General features: G+C 40.0%; 1 protein-coding gene across 26 annotated transcripts in view; it reads right to left on the minus strand.

Moving 5' to 3' along the window:
• Positions 1 to 23,049, minus strand: part of KALRN (kalirin RhoGEF kinase) — a 711,287-nt gene that overhangs the window by 417,306 nt on the left and 270,932 nt on the right. For all 26 annotated transcript variants that reach the window (XM_039477078.2, XM_039477077.2, XM_039477076.2 and 23 more), the window contains exon 6: positions 21,783 to 21,905. In XM_039477078.2, coding sequence (XP_039333012.2) covers positions 21,783 to 21,905 — 123 coding nt within the window. The remainder of the gene's footprint in view (positions 1 to 21,782; positions 21,906 to 23,049) is intronic.

Consider the following 23,049-nt stretch of genomic DNA (forward strand, 5'->3'; position numbering starts at 1 on the left):
TTTCATTTCTACAGTCATTAACTGGAGATCACAGGATGGAGAGCCCCTTCTTCTGAGGCCTTGTCCCCTGCTGTGATTAACTGAAATCGATGGAGCAGAGTCATTGTTGTGAAAAACTGCTTGGCAGAATCTTGATCAAAGTTTTCAGCCCTGCCCAAAGGGCTCCTACTTCCAACCTGATTCCTGGCTTACGCCTAATGGCTAGAAAAACAAGATAATGATAGCTTTCCATTGAAAACCTTAGCTAAATTTTCTCTTTGTGATTTCTTATGTGGTATACTGAAACAAATACTTGTTATTCTAGAAATAATCAGTTGATGCAAGTTATCATTTTGGTAACCTTAAGCTCTGTGTCAGGGGCTGATTATAAGAAAAGATCATTGCCAAGAGAGGGTATTATCTGAATCCCATTCACTTCACTCCTAAAAGCAGAGGTGAACTTTACACTCCTGTGGTCACAGGCCCCACTCTGAATTAGACACTCTCTCTGTGTATTACATGAGATAACATAAAGCATCCAACCAGTTGCCTGGCACAGAACCAACAGTGTAAAGAATGTCTTATCTTTTCCCTCATTCAGTTCCAGGAGATTTGCATTAAGCCCCCAAGTGAAGTGCATACTAAATAAAGTGTTAGTAAAAAAAAGAAAATCTATCAACAATTCTAACAAGAGGCAAAATAAGCAAAGTCTCATTGTCTTTCACAGAGAGCACAATACAAGGTTCCTACTATTCCCTACTATAGCTGTTAATGCTGCCCTAGCCACTTACCAGGCTATGCCCTACATGCCACAAACCCTCTGCTGCAGATACTCTTCCTCTAGGAGTTAAAAGTCTGGAGCCCAGAATTGTCTATGAGTTTTTCCTTGACCCAGAGAGATGGGAGGATTCAGAATCAGCCAATAAGGTGCTTTCTGAGCCGCTCTTTCAATACAATGTCCTTCCATAACTTAAGTTGGAAAAATAGGATCTTTGTCTACTGAGATAGTCTTCTTGGGGTGCCTCCATCACCTTGGCATGTGTTAGTCACATCCAGAGCACTCAGAAGTGGAGCCATCTTATCCTCATACAAGGAAACAGATCCTTCTCCTTATCAGGAACTGTATTACAAAAGGTGACAGAAGCCTCCTCCCCAAGCTGGGTGTTGGGGTTCTTCACTTTGTGGTCTACGGGCAATATGACTTGTCTTCAGCTCGAGAGAGGCAGAGGGAGCTCATCAAAGAGCTGTTTCATCTCTGCAAGGAAGAAGTCCTGAGCACAAGGTTCTCAATTCCTTTCCAATTAATGAGACTACAACTTTTTAATCATTATTATGAAAATGAAAGATGTGATCTGCCTGTCAGATCAACAGAGCAGGCAAGGTATAACCACCACTTAGGGGACACTTTTCCTAAAGGGGCCCTGTCCTCTCGACAAGCTCTTGAGACCTTGACTCTCCAAATCCAAAAGCCAAGGGAGGGAGGCCAGGCAAACAACCAGCTGAGAGCCAAGGTACTCAGCAAAATCATTCAGGTCAAATGAAAATCAAATGCTCAACCAAAAACCTAATACAAACTATAAACAGTATTGCCTCAACTGAGAAACCATTATACATGCCAAGGAAGCACACCCAAATGCTACCAGTTATTGAGTGCTTTTTTTTTTTTTTTTTTTTTTTTTTTTTTTTTGAGATGGAGTCTCAGTCTGTCACCCAGGCTGAAGTGCAGTAGCATGATCTTGGCTCACTGAAACCTCCACCTCCCAGGTTCAAGCAATTCTCCTGCCTCAATCTCCCGAGTAGCTGGGATTACAGGTGCATGCCACTGCACCCAGCTAATATTTGTATTTTTGGTAGAGACAGTTTTGCCATGTTGGCCAGGCTGGATTCAAACTCCTGACCTCAAGTGATTCACCCACCTCTGCCTCCCAAAGTGCTGGCATTATAGGTATGAGACATCATGCCTGGCCTGAATGCTTATTTTGTACTAGTTATACATGATGGTGGGAATTTTTCTGTAGGATCTTTTTCTCGTCTCTATTCTCTTATACATAGAAGCATTAAAAATAATTTTGGTATATATATGTTATATATATATATATATATAATTTATATATAATATAATCAGGGAGAAACAGGTTATTAAAACTATACAGAAGAGACTCTCCCTCCCCATTGAAGTTAATAATCAAAATATCAGATGTCAAAATACCTGATGGAGTTAGGGAATTTATGTTCAAACTCCTACTTTTATCAACTCACTCTTTTTATTCAGGCAGGTTGTTGTTTCTAATTTCTTTCTTCCTCACTATAAATAATGCTAGGAGTTTATTGGTATTTTTAACTTTAACAGATTTGGTTTTTTAAATTTACTTTTTCTTATAGATGGCGTCTAGCAATACTGCCTAGGTTGAATGCTAACTCCTGGGCTCAAGCAATCCTCTCTCCTCAGCCTCCAAAATTGCTGGGATTACAGGCATTTGGTATTTTTAATTTTAATTTAAAAATCATATTAATATATCTTTAATACATTTAGCTGGGTTGCACTCCATCAAAGCTGAAATTACTCAAATTTCCCCATCTCTTTTGACTTCAGCAAAAAAATACATACTTTTTAAGTGAAATACAATTTACATATAGTAGAATAAGTAGGTTCTAATGACCAAAACTGCTTTTCTAAGGAAAAGAATATAAAATCACTTTATTTAAAGTTTTTAGAAGCCAAAGTCATGCAACAATCTCATTTTATAGTTAGGAAATAAAGGAACACAGCCATTGCCTGTATCTACCTAATGTGCGTGATATCAGTCAAGCAACATGTTCAAAGAAAGAGGAAGAATGAGACTAGAACCCTGGCATCTCGATTTCCTCTCTACGTGGCCCCTCTGTTTATTGCTACCTTTTTCTAGTGCCCTGCACCTTATATTAACTTAAGTTTTTATTTTGTCAATCTCAAAGAAAGCGCTGAAGAATAGTATTTGCAGATTGTCTCATACAGTTTTCAGAGACCTTATGAGTAACAATCAGAATCAGTAAGAAAATAAAGAGATTGTGTCAAAGCAATGGAAAAAGCTCAGCCTCACTTCCTTTCTCCAGCTTAATAACACCGTATGTATTACTTACATCTTTGCCAGTATCAAACTCACTTTGGGTCCTAAAGCTGTTAAATCATTAGTTTATGATTAATTAGTTTAGCATTACCATGTAAACCTGCTGATCCCACCTCAAAACATATGGATATTGGGATAGTAACATCTGGAATAAGAACTGTGCATGCTTGAAACTATTCTACAATAGCTAGGAGATGTGATGAGCTCTAAAGGAAACCTCCAATTCTGCCTCCAATGACCCACAGGGTGCCCTCCGGGGGGCCAAATGGGGCAGCTGATTGATGACTATCAGATCCAGTCTGGCCAAACAGTAGGTCAAAGCATGTGGAAGCCATCTGTCACTGCTGGATGGACAGAGAAAAGGAACAGGAATAGCCGCAGTGCTCAGCAAAGATAACACTGGCGTTTGAGTCCTGTCTCTCTGGCCTGGCTTGCCTTAGCAATGTTTCCTCCAGCAATTGCTTTACAAATCATTAAGCAGCCATGGAAACAAGCGCTTGGCCATATGTCCAAAGGCCACGGGAAACCTAGGAACAGGTTTAAGAAAAAAGAGAAGCTCCTCTCTCTCCTTTCTCAGCCCTGAGTAAACCTCCTTGGGCAGGGTAAATTTTTATGTATGAAGCATCGTTGCAAAATTTAAATGGTGGGGAAGGATGGGTACAGCTGGAATCAAATTCAGGAACACCAGTGAGGCAAGTGATTAGGGGAAAAACACAGCTTTTCTTGGTTAGAATGCAGTAATTTTAGGCTACCTTTAAGGTTGAAATTACAGCCGCTAAGACTTCTGGGAAATTTATCAGCATTTTATCCCCAAACCACCCCCTCCTTTTTTAAAACAGGGCCTGACTACTCAGAGCTTGATCTGTGACACCAGCTTCACCTAGGACTTGGTTAGAAATACTGTATTTGCATTTTAACAAAATTGTCCCAGGTGACAGGTATGCATTAATGTTTGAGAAGCTCCAGTTAGGAACTCTGAGGAGCTTCCCCTGAACAAGAACTATTTCTTATAGCACTCCTGATCTTAACAATAGCTGAACATCTGCAAACATAACATCACACCAAATGTTGTGCCTAAAACGCACAAACACATTTCACCCTTACGCCATCCCTGACAAAGGCACTATCATTATCCTCTATTTACAGATGAGGTGGTAAGGTTCTGAGAAATTTAAATAACCTGCCTAGGATCACACTACTAAGAAGAAGTGCAGAGCTACAGTTAGCACCTACTGCCCCAGCTGTTTTACCTTGCTATAAATGCAACATCTGGGGCACTTCCCTCTCCCTTGAGCGAAGATGATGAGAAATTTCTACTGAAGATCTAAAAATCACAGCCCAGAGAAAAAGGGCCACTGGAGAGAGAACTCAATAAGCATGTTTTCATCTCTGAAGCTTTCCCATTGGGCGCTTGACTTGCTCTTGGATTTTCTAGAATAGCCTGGCTCCAGAATGGGCAGGGGTCTGATAGGTCGACCTCTCTTGCCTCCTCCTCACTTGGAGCAATAATCTCTACCTGTAAACCCCAGGCCAGCTTCCCTGAGGAACAGGTCATTGTCTCCACAGAACTGCCAGAAAGTTCAGGATTAAGGCTATACTTTGCTTTCATCAATATCTTGCCTTACAGCTGAAGTCTTAAATATGTCATCCTATATGTTTATTCATCCATTCATTAATTCAACAACACAAGACATTGTGCAAGCAAGGTATAAGACAGACAAAATTCCTATGCTCTCAGAGCTTACCTTTTAGTAGAAGAGTCAGACAATAAATTAATAAATATTTACTATATGTTTATTTCAGTGTGCCTGGGAAAGAGACAGTACATGAAGGGACTGGAGAGGGCTACGTAAGAGAAGCCAGGGCAGGGTGACACCTGAGTTGGCCCTGAATGAAGTAAGAGGGTGAGCCATGTGGCTATCTGCAGGAAGAGGAGCAGCAGGGGCAAAGGCCATGAGGCAGGAATGTCTTTGGTGGGTTAAAAAACAGCAAGAATCCCAGGATGACCAGAGCAAATGAATAAGTCGTAAAGGCTGAGATGTGACAGGTAAGTGGGGTTCAGTCTATTGGAGCCTGGTAAGTGATGGGAAGGGACTTTGGCTTCCATTGTGCAAAGAACAGGACGACATTAAGGCATTTTAAGTGGAGGAGCGACACGATGTAATGGACCTCACCTTTAGGCAGGATCTCTCAGGCCGTGGGTTCAGAATGGACTGCTGGGGAGCAAAGGTGGAGGGAGAGAGACTGGGTAGGAGGTACTGTAACAGTCCAGGCAGGAGCTGATGTCAGCTTAGATCAAGGGGGTAGCCATAGAGGTGGCAATAAGAGGCCAGATTCTGGATATATTTTGAAAGTAGAGCTGAAAGGACTTGAGGAAGAAAATCCTTTAGCTTTTTCTCATTTTTATACCTTTGATTGTGTAAGAAACTGTGACTTCTGCTTTTTGTACTGGTCCATTCCCATCTGCCCAACTCTGGTCCTGACCTCTTGCACCTTTTCAGTTTCCTGACTTGCACACATCTCGCCTGTAATGTCTGCAATCAGTCTCTGTCCTTCGTCTGGTACTCCTGGCTGGCTACCATGCTGTCCCCACATGGCGTTGTCACTGCTTATTATCGACACTTCATATTTGTGTTCTGCTTTACAGTTCAAGACTTTTCATGTACATATCTCATCTGACATACTAGGTTTCACAGGCCATTTCATGCCTTCCATTCACCTGCAGGAGGCTTCAAAGAAAGGATTAAGTCGTGTTTGGCTGAAATTCAGACAAATTAACTGCTTGGCAACTGCAGACCTGACAGAGAGCAGGTAGTGGCCATAGATGAGTGTGTATAAGTGGCGGGTCAACTGAGCAAGAGGGCTCGGGGGCAAACACCAAGAGGACACAGCACATAGCCGGGATTAAGGAACCTGCTGACAAAGGGCCTCAGAGAGCAGTGGATAGAAGCCATAAAAGAGAAGGTCCCAGGATTGTGGGTAGAGAACCAGGAGTGAGAGAGGAAAGGAGGGAAATCTGGGGCCTGAAGGGGATAAGTAATCAAGATAGATGGTTAAGCCAGGCAGGGCCAACCATGAGTCAGAAATCTGAGTCATCAGCCAAGCCCTGCTGGTCAGCTCAGAGAAGCCTGGCAGAAGGGACCCAGGTCATGTGTGCATTATAGCAACACTGAGAAGACTGCCTAATCCAAGGGGATTCTCTGTGTTTCCTGTTTGAATAGGAACCAATCCCCAAACATGGCCGATTAGAGATGGTGGGTAAAAGCAAATGGGGTGTCTAGAAAGGCTGGGGTGGGGAATAGGAGTAGGGAGTAAAAGACAGGCACATTCTCCTTGAAGACTCTTGACATTGGAGAAACATCTGCATCTTATGCTAAAGTTTAGATACTTGACTCTCCCATCCCATGTTGAAATTTGATCCCCAATGTTGGAGGTAGGGCCTAGTGGGAGTTGTTTGGGACAGGGGGACAGATCCCTTATGAATGGTTCCTCCTCAAGGTAATTAGTGTGTTCTCACTCTATTCATTCCCACAAAAGCTGGTGGTTAAAATAACCTGGGCTGGGTGTGGTGGCTCACACCTGTAATTCCAACACTTTGGGAGGCCAAGGTGGATCACTTGAGGACAGGAGTTTGAGACCAGCCTGGACAACATAGCAAGACCCTGCATCTACAAAAATTTAAAAATTAGCCAGCATGGTGGCACACACCTGTAGTCCCAGCTACTCAAGAGGCTGAGGCAGGAGGATTACTTGAGCCCTGGAGGCGGAGGCTGCAGTGAGCCATGATCCTGCCAGTGCATGCCAGCTGGGAGACAGAGCCAGACCGTCTTCTCTCATGCCATGTGACCTCTACATGCCAGCGCCCTGCATCTTCCTTTATAAGTAGAAGAAATCTAAAGCCCTCACCAGAAGCAGATGCTGGTACCATGCTTCTTGTATGACCTGCAGAACTGTAACCCATATAAATCTCTTGTTTATTAATTGTTCAGACTCAGGTATTCTCTTACAGCAACAAAAATGAACTGATACCTTCCAAGTCCACAGGCTAATTATTTGGTAACTTTAGAGTTTGACCTCAGGGCTAATGCCAATCAGCTTATTTCCTTCATCCTGGACCAGCAGTGATTTTCAACCTGGTTCTCAGCCTGGTACAGATTTCCTGAGTCACTACAGTACAGTTAAATCAGAATCTAGAGTGAAACCCACAGGTGATATTTTTGGCATTTTTAAAAAGCTTTCCAGGTGACTCTAGTGGGCAGTCAGAGTGTACAACTGCTGCCTTAGAGACATGCACTAGCTTCACCAGAGCTGAGTTCAAAGCACATCCCTCTCTCCTTTGGGTCTAGTTTAATGCTGACAATGGTGCCAAGAGCAAGGGTCATAAATTAATCCTGAGCAGATCAGAACATAAAGCCTAATGCTCCTACTGAGTCAGAAGAAAAGGGAAATTTCACCCACCAGGCTGTCTGTGAGATACAAACTCTGTATCCTGTTCAATTTGACTGATAAGAACAGGTCTTGCTGGGGATACATGCAGTACTTTGCAATCACAGGTTCCCTAAAGGAACCTTAGGAAGCCCAGGGTTAACAGCAACCACTGTATGCTATTTTTGTCAGGGGATGGGGGTTTGCTTTTTAGTGGCTTTGCTTCTGCTTTAGGATGAGAATCCCAAAAGCAAAGATATTTGGAATCAGTGGAACTTGAAAGATCATGCAGTCTGGTACTTCCTGGATGTTAGTGTGTGTCACCTGGGAACATGTAAGCATGTCCAGCCCTGATGAAAATCAGTGCTCTCATTCACCTTCTAATTGGCGGTTGTTCAGCTTCTGCTGGAGCCATGCCTTAACGCGCTCCCTCAAAAATAAAGGCCCTACCTTCCTAGTTCTGCATCTTTGATGCTCAAACAATGTTCAGGGTTGGTAACAGATGCTGTGATATGCTTAACATCATCATTCATTCAACAAGTATTCATTTAGGCACCTACTAAGTGCCAGGCATTGTTACAGTTCCTGCAGATACAACTGTGAATGAGACAGATAAAGCTCTGCTCTTAGGAGTTTATACTCTAGTAGGCAGAATTCTCTTTGCTTTAGATACATGAATTTTGGAATGACTAAATTTCAAGCTCCTTGAAGATAGATTTGTGTCTTGTGAATCTTCCTGTTCTCAGTGTTTAGTAAAAAGCACAGAGAGCAAAAGTTAGTTGAATACACAAATGAGTGAATACCGAGTGGTACACACAGATCTTCCTACTTCAGCTTCCCTACCACCACCAGGGTTGATGTTCACACTCTGTTCATGGCCATTCCCTATGTTTAGGAAGGTTGTATCTTCAAGCAAGTAAAAACCTACTTGCTTGAGTGTTTTATAAAACACTCACTCTTCAGTTGTCTTCTTTTTTTTTTTTTTCCAACATACCATACAATTTGTCTATTTAAAGAGTATAATTCAGGCCAGGTGTGGTGGCTCACACCTGAATCCCAGCACTTTGGGAGGTCAGTGCGGGTAGATCACCAGAGGTCAGGAGTTCAAGACCAGCCTGGCCCACATGGTAAAACGCTGTCTCTACTAAAAATATAAAAATTAGCCGAGTATGGTGGCAGGCACCTGTAATCCCAGCTACTTGGGAGGCTGAGGCATAAGAATCGCTTGAATCTGGAAGGCAGAGGTTGCAGTGAGCCAAGATCACCCAACTGCACTCTAGCCTGGGCAACAAGAGTAAAACTCCGTTTCAAAAAAATAAGATAAAATATAAAGTATATAATTCAATGGTTTTTAGTATATGAGCATTTAGTATATAGATATGTACAACCAACACCACGATCAATTTTAGAACATTTCCATTGTCTCAAAAAAACCCTCTGTACCTATTAGATATAACTCTCTTATACCCCTTCCCTTCTGTCTCTAAGCAACAATTAATCTACTGTCTGTCTCTAAAGGTTTGCCTACTCTGGACTTTTCAAATAAATGAAACCAAATAACAGGCGCTATTTGGTTACTGGCTTCTTTCACTTAACAAAATGTTTTCAAGGTACATCCATGTTGTAACACACATCAGCACGTCATTCCTTTTTATGGCCAAATAAATATTATTCCATTATATGAAGATACCACATTTTTTTTCTATTCATTCATCAGTTGACGGAAAGTTTCCACCTTTTGGTTATTATAAATAATGTTGTGGCAAACATTTGTGTATAATATATAGACATTTTATGTAGACATGTGTTTTCATAGCTCTTGAGTATATACCGAAGAGTTGAATTACTAGGTCATACAGAAACTCTATGTTTAACTATTTGAGGAACTGTCAGACTATATTCGAAAGTAGTTATACCATTTTACACTCCTGCAGGCACGTATGAACATTCTGACTTCTCCACATCCTTGCTAACATTTGTTATTATCAGTGTGTGTGTGTGTGTGTGTGTGTGTGTGTGTGTGTGTATTTTTTGGTTGGTTGTTCCAGTGAGATGGAGTCTTGCTCTGTTGCCCAGGCTGGAGTGCAGAATGGTGCAATCTCAGCTCGCTGCAATCTCTGCGTCTTGGGTTTAAGCAATTTTCCTGCTTCGGTCTGCCCAGTAGCTGGGACTACAGGCATGAGCCACCATGCCCAGCTAGTTTTTCATGTATTTATAGTAGAGACCAGGTTTCGCCATGTTGGCCAGGCTGGTCTCGGACTCCTGACCTCTGGTGATCCACCTGCCGAGGTCTCCCAAAGTGCTGGGATTACAGGCATGAGCCACCACACCTGGCCAGAGTTTTTTTTATTATAGCCATTCTAGTGTATTCTAGGGGTAAGAAGTAGCATCTCATTGTGGTTTTGATTTACACTTCCCTGATGACTAATTATGTCAAGCATCTTTTCGTGTGCTTACTGGCCATTTGTACATATTATTGAAGAAATGTCTTCAAATCCTTTGCACATTTTTAATTGAGTTGTCTTTTTATTATTGGGTTGTAAGAGTTCTTTATAGATTGCAGATACAAATCCCTTATCAGATAAATGATTTGCAAATATTTTCTCCCATTCTGCAGTTTGTCTTTTCATTTCTTGACTGCCATTTTTGATGCACAAAATTTTTTTATTTTGATGATGTCCAACTTATCCATTTTTAATTTTGTGTAAAGGAAGGGTCCAGCATCATTCTTTTGCATATGACTATCCAGTTGTCCCAGCACCATTTGTTGAAAAGACAATTCTTTCCCCATTAAATGATATTGGCACTCTTGTCAAAAATATGTTGACCACAGACAGACACATGGGTATATTTACGAACTCATAATTCCATTCAATTGATCATATGATCATATCACATCCTTATGCCGGTATCACACTGTCTTAATTACTGCTGCTTTGTGTTAAGTTTTGAAATTGGATAGTATGAGTCTTCCAACTTTGTTCTCCTTAAACATTATTTTAACTATTCTGCATCTCCTGAAATTCCACATGAATTTTAAAATCAGTTTGTCAACTTGTACAAAGAATCCAGTTGGGATTCTCATAGAGACATACTGGATTTGTAGATCAAAGATTTGAGGAGTACTGCCATCCTAAAAATATTAAGTCTTCTAATCAATGAACATGAGATATTTTTTCATTTACTTATATCTTTCATTTCAACAATGCTTTATAGTTTTCAGAGGATAAGTTTAATACTTTTTGCATTAAATTTATTCCCAAGCATTTTATTCTTTTTATGCTATTGTAAATGGAATTGTTTTCTTAATTCAATTTTCAAATTGTTCATTTAAGTGTATGGAAATACAACTGATTTTTGTTTATTGATTTTGTATCCTGTAACCTTGCTGAACTTATTTACTAGTTCTAATAGTTTTTTACTGAATGCCTTGAGATTTTTCATATACATAATTATGTCATCTGAAAATACAGTTTTACTTCTTTCTTTCCAATCTGGATGACTTTTATTTCTTTTTCCTGAATAACTGCCCTGAACAGACCCTCCAATATTGAATGGAAGTGGCAAGAGTGTCCTTGTTACTGATCTTAAGGGGGGAAGAATCCAGTCTTTCACTATTAAGTATAACATTAGTTGTGAATTTTTGTAGATGCCTTTTATCAGGTTCTGGAAATTATCTTCCATTCCTAGTTCGATGAGTGTTTTTATTATAAATAGGTGTTGGATTTTGTCAAATGCTTTTTCTCAGTCTGTTGAGATGATCACATTTTTGTTTTTTTCCTACTGAAGTCAAAACAAGCTCACAATTCTGGGATAACTCCACTTGGTCATGGTGTGTAATTCTTTCTACAGGTTGCTGGATCTTCTTTCGTTTTGTTTGTTTTAGAGATGGGGTCTTGCTCTGTGCCCAGGCTGGAGTGCAATGACACAATCATAACTCACTGCAGTCTTGAAACGCCTGAAGTCAAGCAACTCTCTCACCTCAGCCTCCCAAGAAGCTGGCACGACATATGAGCACCAAATGTCTGGCTAATTGGATTTTGTTTGATAGCATTTTGTTGGAAATTTTTGCATCTATATTTATAAGAGATATTGGTCTGTAGTTTTCTTGCCTAATAGATTTATCTGGTTTTGGTATCAGGGTAATACTGGCCTCTTAAGCTGGGACATGTTCCCTCATCTTCCTTTTTTTTTTTTTTTTTAAATAAAAGCTTACAAAAATTAGGATTAATTCTTCTTTAAATGCTTGATAGAATTCAGTGATGAAGCCATCTGGACCTGGGCTTTTCTTTGAGAATATTTCTTTGATTACTAATTCAGTCTCCTCACTTGCTATAGGTCTATTCAGATTACCTATTTCTTGAATCAGTATCAGTTGCTACTATCTTTCTATGAATTTGTCTATTTTATTTCATCTATTAGCTAATTTATTGGCTTATAATTATTTATAACATTTCTTTATAATACTTTCTATTTCTATAAGGTAAGTAATAATATCCCCTCTTTCATTTCTGAGTCTAGGAATTTTTTTCCTTGGTTGTTCTCCTAAAGGTTTGTCAGATTGTTGACATTTTCAACAAACCAGCTTTTGGTTTCGTTAAATTTCTCTATTGTTTCCCTACTCTCTAGTTAATTTCCACTCTAATATTTATTATCCTTTCTTATGCTTGCTTTAGGTTTAGTTTGCTCTTATTTTTCCAGCGCTTTTATTTTAAAGTAGAAGTTTCGGCTATTGAGAACTTTTTTTTTTTTTTAAATATAGGCATTACAACTATATGTTCTCTCTAAGCACAGTTTTAACTATATCACTTAAGTTGTGGTATGATGTGTCAACATTTTCATTCATCTCAAATTATTTTCCAAGTCCCCTTTTTATTTCTTCTTTTAGCTGTTGGATATTTAGGAGGATGTTATTTAATTTCTACAAATTTGTGATTTTCTGAAATTCTTTCTGCTACTGATTTCTAATTTCATTCCACTGTGGTTAGAGTAAATATCTTGCATTATTTCTATCCTTTTTATTAATTGAGGTTTGTTTTTTGGCCTAGCATATGGTCTACTATGAACAATGTTTCATGCCCTGGAGAGACGGTATAGTCTGCTATCATTGGGTGGATTGCTCTGTAGATGTCTGTTAGTTCAAGATAGAGTTCACTCTTATCTTCCTGATAGACTGATGCTTTTCTCCTTTAAAAAGTCACTCTTTATCTTTAGTTGTTGTTGTTTTAAAGTCCACTTAAGAGTCTGTTATTAATATAGTCACTCTGGCTTTCTTGTGATTGCTATTTGCATAATATATCTTTTCCTATCCTTTTATTTTCCATCTATATTTGAATCCCAAATGTACCTCCTGTATACAGCAGTTAGACTGGGTTTTATATTTTTAAAAAATGTTTTTCACAGTGTTACTTGCCAGTGGATCTTGGTTTTTAAATCCAGTCTGATAATTTCTACCTTTGATTGGATTATCGAATCCTTTCACATTTAATGTCATTATTAAGACAGTTTATGTCTGCCATTTGACTTTTTTCTATATTTTTTTATACTTCTATTACCCACGTACTGCTCCTTTTGCATAAGTGAGTATTTTGTAGTGTAGCATCTTAATATCTTTACTGATTGATTTTTTTCACTATACTTTTGGAATTACATTCCTAGCTATTTTCTAGGACTTACCATATATACCTTAACTGATCAGAATCAGCTTCTGCTGTATGCTAACTCAATTCCAGTGAAATATAAAAATGTTATTCCTAAAGATCTTTACTCCCTTTCCTCACTTTTTGTGATATTTTATACATATTACATTTATAAATGTTACAAACCACACATTAGGTTATTATAATCATCACTTTCTATAATTTCATGTCTTTTATAGAAGCTGAGACAAGAAAGGAGGATTACTATATGTTTATAGCTTTTTGTCATATTAGTCTTATTTATCATTTCTGAATCACTTTATTTGTTCCTGTGGATTCAAATTATCATCTGGAATAATTTCCTTAGCCTAATACAGATGTGCTCCTACCAACCTCCTTTGTGCTATCGCTGAAAAATCATACTACATTTTTGTGTTATAGGCCCAACAATACATTATATATACATTATTTTATATGATTGCTTTTGAAATCAATTAAAAGAAAAAAGGAGAAGAAATGTGTGCTTATGCTGTACTTTATAGTCACATAATTACCTTTATCAGTGTTCTTTGTCTTTTTACCATCAAGGGTCACTTTACCATCAAGAGTCAAATTACCATCAAGGGTCACTTGCTTTTAGCTTGAATAACTTCCTTTATTATTTCTTATTTTTCTTATAAGGTACATCTCCTAGAAACAAATTTTCTGTTTTTGTTTATCTCAGAATAGTTTCATTTCACCTTGATTTTTGAATGATAGTTTTGTTGGACATAGTATTCATGTTTCCTTTGTTGCTGTTGTCCAGGTGTTTTCTCTGAGTACTTTTTAACATGTTGTCCTACTTCCTTCGGACCTCCACTGTTTCTAATGAGAAATCAGCTTTTAATCATATTGAGGTTCCCTTGTAACAGAGAAGATATTTTTCTCTTGCAGTTTTCAAGATCTTCCTTGTCTTTGGCTTTCAGTGTTTTTGCCATAATGTGTCTGCTTGTGGATCTTGCTGAATTTGTCCTACTTGGAATTCCTAGAGCATCCTAGCCATAGATAAATATTTAAAAATAAATTTTGAAAGATCTCAGCCACTATTTCATCTAATACATTTTTGTTTTTTCTTCTTTCTCCTCTCCGTGCGGTGTTGCCATTATGTATAGCAGTTGGTACACTTAATGGTGTCTCATGTTTTTCTGAAGCTCTGTATACTTGTCCTCATTCTTTTTTCTCTGTTATTCATATTGCATAATTTCTATTAGTTTATTGTCATGATTGTTAATTCTTTTTGCCAGTTCAAATCTACATCAAGCCCCTCTAAAAATTTTTTGTCTCAGTTATTGTATTTTTCAGCTCCAAATTTCCTTTAAAAAAAAAAAAAAGCCTCTCAGCCTAAGCAACATGGCACAATCCTGTATCTACAAAAAATACAAAAATTAGCTAGGCATGGTGGCATGCATCTGTAGTTCTAGCTCCTCAGGTGACTGAGGTGGGAGGACTGCTTGAGCCTAGGAGGTGAAGGCTGCAGTGAGCCATGATTGTTCCAGGGCACTCCAGCCTGAGTGATAGAGCAAGACCATATTTCAAAAAAATAAATAATAATAATAATGTCTTTCTCTTTACTGATATTCTGTGTTTGATGGGGATGTTGTCATCATGCTTTCGTTTAATTCTTCAACCATGGTTTATTTTTTTGAACATATCTATAATAGCAACTTTAAAGTCTTTGTAAAATCTGACACCTGGTTGCTCTCACAGGTGATTTCTGTTGAATGTTTTTTATTTTTCCTAGTGTATACTTTTAATTCTTTTTTTTTTTGTCATGTTTTCCTGTTTCTTTGCATCACAATTTTCTGTCGAAAATTGGACATTTTAGGTAATATAGCAGCAATTCTGGGTACCGGTCTCCCCCACTTCTTTCCGGAGCTTGTTGTCATTATTCACATACTTGTTTAGTAACCGACTGAATTACTGCAGTGTTCCCTCTCCCCTACACCTCTACAGTAGGAAGCCTCTGATGTTGCTCCTGAGGGTGGTACAGCATTGGGTATGCTCACAGGAACCCTGCAATGGCAGTGGCTTTGGCAGTGCTCTGATTTTCTCTTCCCCTGACCACACCCAGCTGGTACCAGATCTCGTACTAGATCTGACTTTTCCTTGGTGCTGTCAATGGAATTAAATTCCATTAATTGCAAGCTGATTGCTCGATTGTTTTCAACAATGTACTGGGGTATAAGCGGTTCCACAGACATATGCAATCAAATTTGGGTCTCTTTGAAGAGATAGTTCCTGAAGTCAATGCTTGAAATTTGTTCTGGCCCCATGAAATATCTTTCTCTGATTCCTCTGGCAAACTAGCCTTCCTAAAATGTAACCTATGTTGCCAATGAATCTATCAATCTTCTAATTGCCTTTCACCAGAACCTCCCTAACAGCATTTCTGGAAGTGGATTGAACTTTTCCATCCTCTGTTGTACATGAAATCAGTTCCTTTGGGGAAAGATTTGGAGCTGTCTTTTTATAGTTTGTTTCTACCCCCATAGCTCCAGAGCTGTGGCTCTGGAGCTGGGGTTGGGGACAATGGTGTGCTTTCCTGAATGGCACCCCCACTTTAGGAGCTAAATGGTCAGTGGAGATGAATAGCCTGAGGTCTTTCTGGCTTACCTCTCCAACATGGAAATTCTGCCTAAGGGTGATTGGGACCCTGGCACATATTGCATAGCCATGAGTGAGGCTGTTCAATGAGTGAGGGCTGAGTAGAAGGGAGTCTCCACCTCTGGGCCACATTCGCCCAGAACTTGGTTTCAGCAACTGGGAGCTAGGGTGGAGGAGAAAGGAACCCTGTGTTCTTGGTTGAAGCTTTCTGGAGTGGAGTTTCAAACTTACTGAGTTGGGAGGGGAAAAGAAGAGAGTGGGTCTCGGTTCAAATACCACAGGCTCACTGTTATTGTATTTTAGTGTACATTCTTGAATAAATGTTTTTCAATTGCTGTATGCATTCTGAACCATTTCCAGAGACTTTAAATGCTTGTTTTAAAATTTTGCACTAGTTTCGGTGGATAGCAGGTTTGCAGAGTTCTTCATACTGTCACGCTGGAGGTGAACTGCCCTTCAGACCTTGTAATGTTTTCTTTCAGAGAGTGACTATTTGATACATACAGATCTTCACAGAAAAAGTTTTCTGATTTAACATGCATATAAATGACTTGGAGAACTTGTTTACAGTCCTGGGGTCCTACTCCCAGAGATTATGATTTCCCCGAACTAGGGTGGTAATCAAAAAGAAATCTGCATGTTTAGCAAGCTCCTTATGTGATTCTTTGAGAAAAAATTATACTACAAAGACTAATGCTTACCAGATAAGATTGAACTCTTCGTCTTCATTTTTTAAAAGTGCATTCTGTGTCTACTAAGGGGCTTTGCAGTTATGGCAGAGTCAAACACTGGCTACTTAAGCATTACAATAGCGTGTGTGTGTGTGTGTGTGTGTGTGTGTGTGTGTGTGTTTACATCAAAATCTAGAAATTCTGTCATTCTAAAAAGTGATGCCTGTTTGGAGATGGGAAGTACCACAGAATCACGGTTTGGGGATGACAAGAATCAAAGATGACAGAGGGCCCAAGGGCAAGGTTTCTCAGATTAGAGATGGGAGATTAGAGTTGGGAGACCACCTGCCTCAGAATCTTGAGTTTTCACATACCAGATCTGATTTTTCCTTGGTGCTCATTTATAACCTTTCCTCAAAACAAAGAGAGAACACTGTAGTCTTTTCTGCAACTGGTCTGATTTCCACACCATCAAGGGGCAATGTGTGCCTTTGTTGAGCAAATTAATGGGATTAAAACAGCTATCAAGCATGCTGCAGCAGAAGGAATTCCTCTTGCCCAGCTGCACATTTTTATCACTACTGTGAATCCTCATATTCATAATAGGAAATGAATATCATTTCATATTTTAAAACTCTAGACAGAAGCCATTAGCAATTTATTTTTCCCAAAGAACCAGCTAATTAAAATTGTAAATAAGATTGTGTTATGTTTGCATGTACTCCTGTGAGTCTCATGAAGAACCAGAACATAGATGGCTATATGACTGTTCTGTGACTATTACCACCCAACTTCACTTCCATCTGCCCACACTCCAATCAGAGAAGAAGACCACACTCAGGGGAAGGAAAATTTATGCAAAAGGCTTCCACAACAGAAGGCAGAATTTAAAAAGAGGAAGGCCCCAAAGACTTCAGGAAAGGTGGTTTTCTGAGGCACTGTAAGAAGCAACAGAATATTTTCCTACTGCGTTTAGGTAGGTGGGTTGTTATTGTTGTTATTATTATTAACTGAAGATCAAAAGAACAGGATTTCCCAGTGGGAAATTCAAAAACACATGTTATGACAAAAAATCTAAAGATCAACCAATTTTAACTTTTTTTCATTTTATTTATGTACCATATTTACTAAGGTATCACTCCCACACTCTTGGTATGTTAATAATTGATGGCCTCTCCAGGTACCAATTCATAGAGAAAATTTAGCAAATTTCTGATTCTTCTTCTGTGATTTAATGATATGCAATTATTTCTTTGTATTACAGACTTAATTGTATAACCACAAAATTTATATGTTGAAGCCCTAACACCTAAGTACCACAAAAGGTGACTGCATGTGGAGATCGGGTATTTAAAGTGGTAATTAAGTTAAAATGAGCCCATTAGGGTGAGATCTAATCCAATCTGAGTAGTATCTTTATATAAAAAGGGGAAATTAAGACATATAGAGAGATACGAGGGGTGTGTGCGCCCAAGAAAAGGCCACGTGACAGCACATCTGCAAGCCAAGAAGAGAGGCCTCAAGAGAAGCTAAACCTGCCATCACCTTGATCTTGAGCTTTTAGATTCCAGAACTGTGAGTAAACAAATTTCTGTGGTTCAAGCCACCCAGTCTGTGACATTGTTATGGCAGCCCTAGCAAATTAATACGCTCAGTAATCGTCACCTTTGTAGGAGTTGGGTCTTTAACTAATGTATAAACACCTGACATGTGAAAATAAAACTGGACAAGTAAGTTATTAGTTGATCATTTTCACTGACAAAATGATATACCTAGGACTTCTTGAAATTGTAAGTTCTTTGGTACTTTATAGAGTCACTTCAATTCACGGGCCATTAATTACTATCAATGAATGAAAAATCAACATTAAGTCAATGCAGATTGTTGACTGAAAAATGTACATGACCACCCCCCATCTAAATTGGGCCTTTTTCTTAAGCTCTGTCATAACATACCTTACTCTTCCAACATTAAGACTTACCAGTTTGTAATCATATATTTGTGAGATTATATCCTTTACATCTATCTCCCCAGTGGACTCTCCATGAGACATAATCATCTCTGTCTTGTTCACCACTATATGCTCAGTACTCAACACAATGTCTGATCATTAATTAGTTGTTGAGTGAGTGAATAAAGAAGTGATAAGGTTCTCAGGACTTTAAGTTGGGGAGGTCGATTGACAGGTTTTAGGATTCCCCTGAATCTCTAGAAACTGCCTAAAAAATGTGTTTATGCATATATGTCTCTGAAGAGAGGATTCATAACCTTCATTTGATTTCAAAGGGATCTGTGAACTCCCTGAAACATAAGGAACTGTTGGCCTATTTCCCTGTGGTAAAACAAGATTCAATACCAAAAGATTTACCTGCAGCCTAAAACAAAGTACGCTGTATTTACCTTTACATGAATGGATGTATGGGCATATGTATATGCATGTGTATAGTTTCCAAGAACAGAAATGCTGCAGTGAATTTACAGAACAATCCACATTCCCACTTCCCCTGAGTAACTGATCATTCCTGTAGTCATTGAGCTCGATTAATAGCCACTTGTATACATCTGTTTCTTGGCAGCAACATCCACTGCTCAGGCCAGAGAAAAGGAATCTGTAATTCCCTCCTTTCACCTGCTTGGGATGCTGACATCCCTTTTTGCAGGAAGTTTCTTTTTATAACAAACCTTACACTTCCCATGTAATAAGGCACCAGGCCATGTTTATCAAGCACAGGAGCCCAGGTAACTTAATCCAGCAACACTTGGATTTCCCTTCCCTCACCCTGAAGCCACAAGATCCAAGCCTAATCAGGCCAAGGGGGCCTCTGAGTGCTGTGTGCATTCACAGCGAGAGAGGGGCTACAGATGGGCTGGGAAACACTAATTGTCTGTTGTATACTACATCTCTTCTCTTCTCTCTCCCAGTTCCAGAAGTTACTTCCCTTCAGTAAATTTTCTCCCTTATTTTTGTCCTAAAAAATGGAGACTTCAACAGTAATCTGTCAGAAGAAAGGTGTTTGATGTGCTGTTAACTCTGTTACCCATAATATCAGAGAAGAGTAGTTGTACAGATAATTCAAAACCCAAGGCTCTTTTAACTTTGCAGTCACTGTTTCTAGGGACTTGGTGGTGATCTGACCTCCCTAATTATGGTTGTCTTTGTTTCCTATTAAAATGAGTTTGTCTGCCTTAGGGCCAGATGGTTGGGTGATGTAAAAATTCTATCACAGAATTTGTAAAACTCACCAGGGAAAATCCACAGGGCACACAAATAATCAAACTTGACGATTTGAGTTCATGTTCTTAATCACCTGTGATCAACTGCTTTGCTACTCTACACTAAAGTGAGACAGAGATAAGAAATATCCACAGGAGACTAATGGGAAGAGAATGAGTCTTTACATTTAGATGAAGACACAAGACTGTTGTGGCCAAGACTGATAACACAATCAGTGTTAATGATTTCCCTCCCTAGTCTCACAACCTTCATCTCTGCAGCCAGAGTGATCTTTCTATGCAAGTCTCATGATGTTCACCTCTACCTAACATCCTGCAGTGTGGTAGTCATTAGAGCTGTTCACAACCATCCTGCTCCCTCCTTCCCAGCATGTGATAGGACTGCACGATGTCCCCAGCCACTTCAAATTAGATGTGGTTCTATGATTTGTGTTGGCCAATGGAATGTGAGCAAATGTGTCACTTCTAGTTGGAAGGTTTCAGAGCTAGTGTGTGTCCTTGGGCACATGCTTTGTCTGGCAAGGCTGGCAGCATCTGAGCTGGCAAATCTGAGCTGGTGGTTACACCATCAGCCCAGGTCTCCCTGGGTGGCTATGATAAGCAGAGCTCCTATGAGCTAGGGATGGGTGTGTGGTAGGAGCGATAAATAAACCTCGATTGTTTTCAACCACTGAGATTTTAAGGTTCTTAGCTAACTCAGCATATCTATTACTGCACATAGCAAGCTGCACCATGATTGTCTGAAGTTTTCCTTCTCTAGCTAGACACTGAACAACTTGAGGCCAGAATTATTTAATTAAAAGTAATGGCAAAAGCACAATTACTTTTGCACCAACCTAAAATATTCCTTCTCCAGTGTGTGAACTCCAGTGTATAGCATATTTAAAAGAGCTTGGTAGAAAACGAAATTCTCCTCCTTCTTGGCCTCTGTGATTCTTGTTTTGTTTTTCTAATATTTGCCCCACTCCCAACATCACCAGCTACAATGATAAGGTGTCTTTGTTTTTCAAATATATGAGGAATGGTGGAGGTATTCTTCTGGGCCAATAATTCAAGTAGGAAGAGCTGGCAGAAGAGACAGAGAGAGAGGCATTCTAAGGCTGCAGGAGTTTGAAATATAATGGCTTCAAGGAGCAGACACAATTTTGAAATAAAATATTGGGGTAACCACTCAGGAAAACAAAAATACATCCCAAAGTGTTAGGTTTATGGGGGATAAGAGTGGTTATCTGGACTAAACTCCTCCATCCTTATTATTATCGTAACACCAGCATTTACTGACAACTTACTATATGCCAGGCACCGTTCTTGTTTTACAGTTAACACATTAAATCCTTACAACAACCTTATATGGTAACTATTATTATTATTTTCATTTTATAAATAAGGAAACTGAAGCATAGAGAGGCAAAGTAAATTCTCTCCAGCCACACAGTTAGCAAACATCCCTCTCTGAATTCGGCATCTGCCTGAACCCTCCCCGTCACGGAGAGCTCACTACCTCCCACTGCATCCCACCCCACCTCCCGCTCTGAGCCATGTCCTGCCTCCCGCTCAAACTGCCATCCCCTGAACATTTCTGCCTTCTAAGGAAACACAGAGCAATCCTGCTCTTTTTCTCTTTAAGGTAGCCCTTTAAATATTCGAACATGTCCCCTAGGGTTTCTCTTCCCCAGTTGAAACAGCCCCAGGTCACTCAGCCATTTCCAACGTGCCACAGCTTGAGGCCCCTCACCATCCCATCTCGGTGACTCACACATGCTGGGGACCAAAAAACGTTGGCTAAGTCAGTGAAGTGGAACTGGTACTCGCCCTTCTAGACTCGAGCTGAGCCAGTGCATCCTACAACCCCAGGTCCATTCTTTGACTGTGTAAAGCGGGATCTGGAGGCATAATCTACTGCAGGAACAGCTGGCTGGCCACATGCCCTACACTCATCCCCATTCCAACAAACAGAACACCAAAGGGTCCGCATGTTCACAGTTCTTCATTCTTCCTTGGGTGGAAAGTCTGTTTCTGTCCCTCCTCCCTCTTCTCCCCACACTCCCACTCCCACAGGCAGTGCTAACAGCCCCTCAGCTCACCATGGAGTTCATGGCAAAGTGATTGTGCTGCGTCTGGAGGTCTAGGGCATACTGGTAGCTGACTCCGATCTCCGTGTGGCTCTGGAGGAATAACTCCTTGTTGTGGCTTATCCAGTCGAACATCTAGAGGGGACAAGAAGGCACAGCGTAATCAGAATGGTCATGGGTAAAACAGGGCAAAACTTTCAGAGCTAGCGGAAGGGGAAAAAGCTGTCCTGCTGGTGCTCAGTGAGAACCAGTTATGTTTTGAGTCTCAGAGTTGTCCTAGGGGTGGGCCACAGCCTAATTTCTCAGAAGAGCCCTCACTTTAAGCTTAAGAACCCGCCAGCACCCAGTGTGCTGCTTTACAGAGCCTAAGGGAAAAAGAAAAAATGAGTGAGGTAATTGGCATATGGGAGAGGAAGCTGTTTACCATTCCCAGCATGCTTGCTTTAGGGACAGGTGCTGAGAAGACAAGCTGGGAGGCTTAATGTGTCTCCTACTGCACTAGTAGAAGGGAGAAATTCTTGAAGCAGGCAACAGGGACATCCTTACCTGCCCCTGCCCTCCTTATACACTGCCCAGCCACACACAATGTTGAATTGATTCTGAACGATTTCAACTTTTCTCATAACTCTACAGCCTCACAATTCCAGGTTTTCTGCTATAACCCACTGGGAACCAGAAGATGAGAGTTTTAAAGGTAATATAAGTACTGCCTGGTGCTAGCACAATGGGCATTGAGCCATTTTCCTCCTCCTAGCTCCATACACTGTTTTCACTTAGGTATCCAGCCCTCTTCCAGGCAGCCTGCATATTTTAGTGCGAGCTGACCAGAACCTCTGGCTCTTCAGGACACCAGACCTAAGCCAACCAGTGCATGACATTTCCCAACCAATGCGACTGTCTCAGATATAAGGATGTGATTCAATTTAGTACAATAAAACATGAGTGAAGTTTGCTAGAAACTTCTAGGAAAACAGAATCCTAGTTCTTTAGTTATGGCTTCTCTTCCTCTAGTATTGTATGTAGCTCTGACCTCAAACTGCTGCAGCCATTCTTCTGGCAGCCTGAAGGTGAAGCCAATGAGTAGAGAAAGGGTGGAGCCAAGATACCTGCAGGAAGCAGGCAGAGCCCTGGCTGAGCCTTGTCTGGTCTCCACTTTGTCTCTGGACTTCCTTGGACCTGAGCCAAGAAATCTTCTTTATTATTCAAGCCAGTTTAAGTTGGACTTTCTGTAATTTTCTGTCCAGAGCAGAAAATTCTACTTTTTTTCTCTTTAAGGCAG

The sequence above is a fragment of the Saimiri boliviensis genome, chromosome 8, assembly GCF_048565385.1.
Source record: "Saimiri boliviensis isolate mSaiBol1 chromosome 8, mSaiBol1.pri, whole genome shotgun sequence".
Taxonomy (NCBI): domain Eukaryota; kingdom Metazoa; phylum Chordata; class Mammalia; order Primates; family Cebidae; genus Saimiri; species Saimiri boliviensis.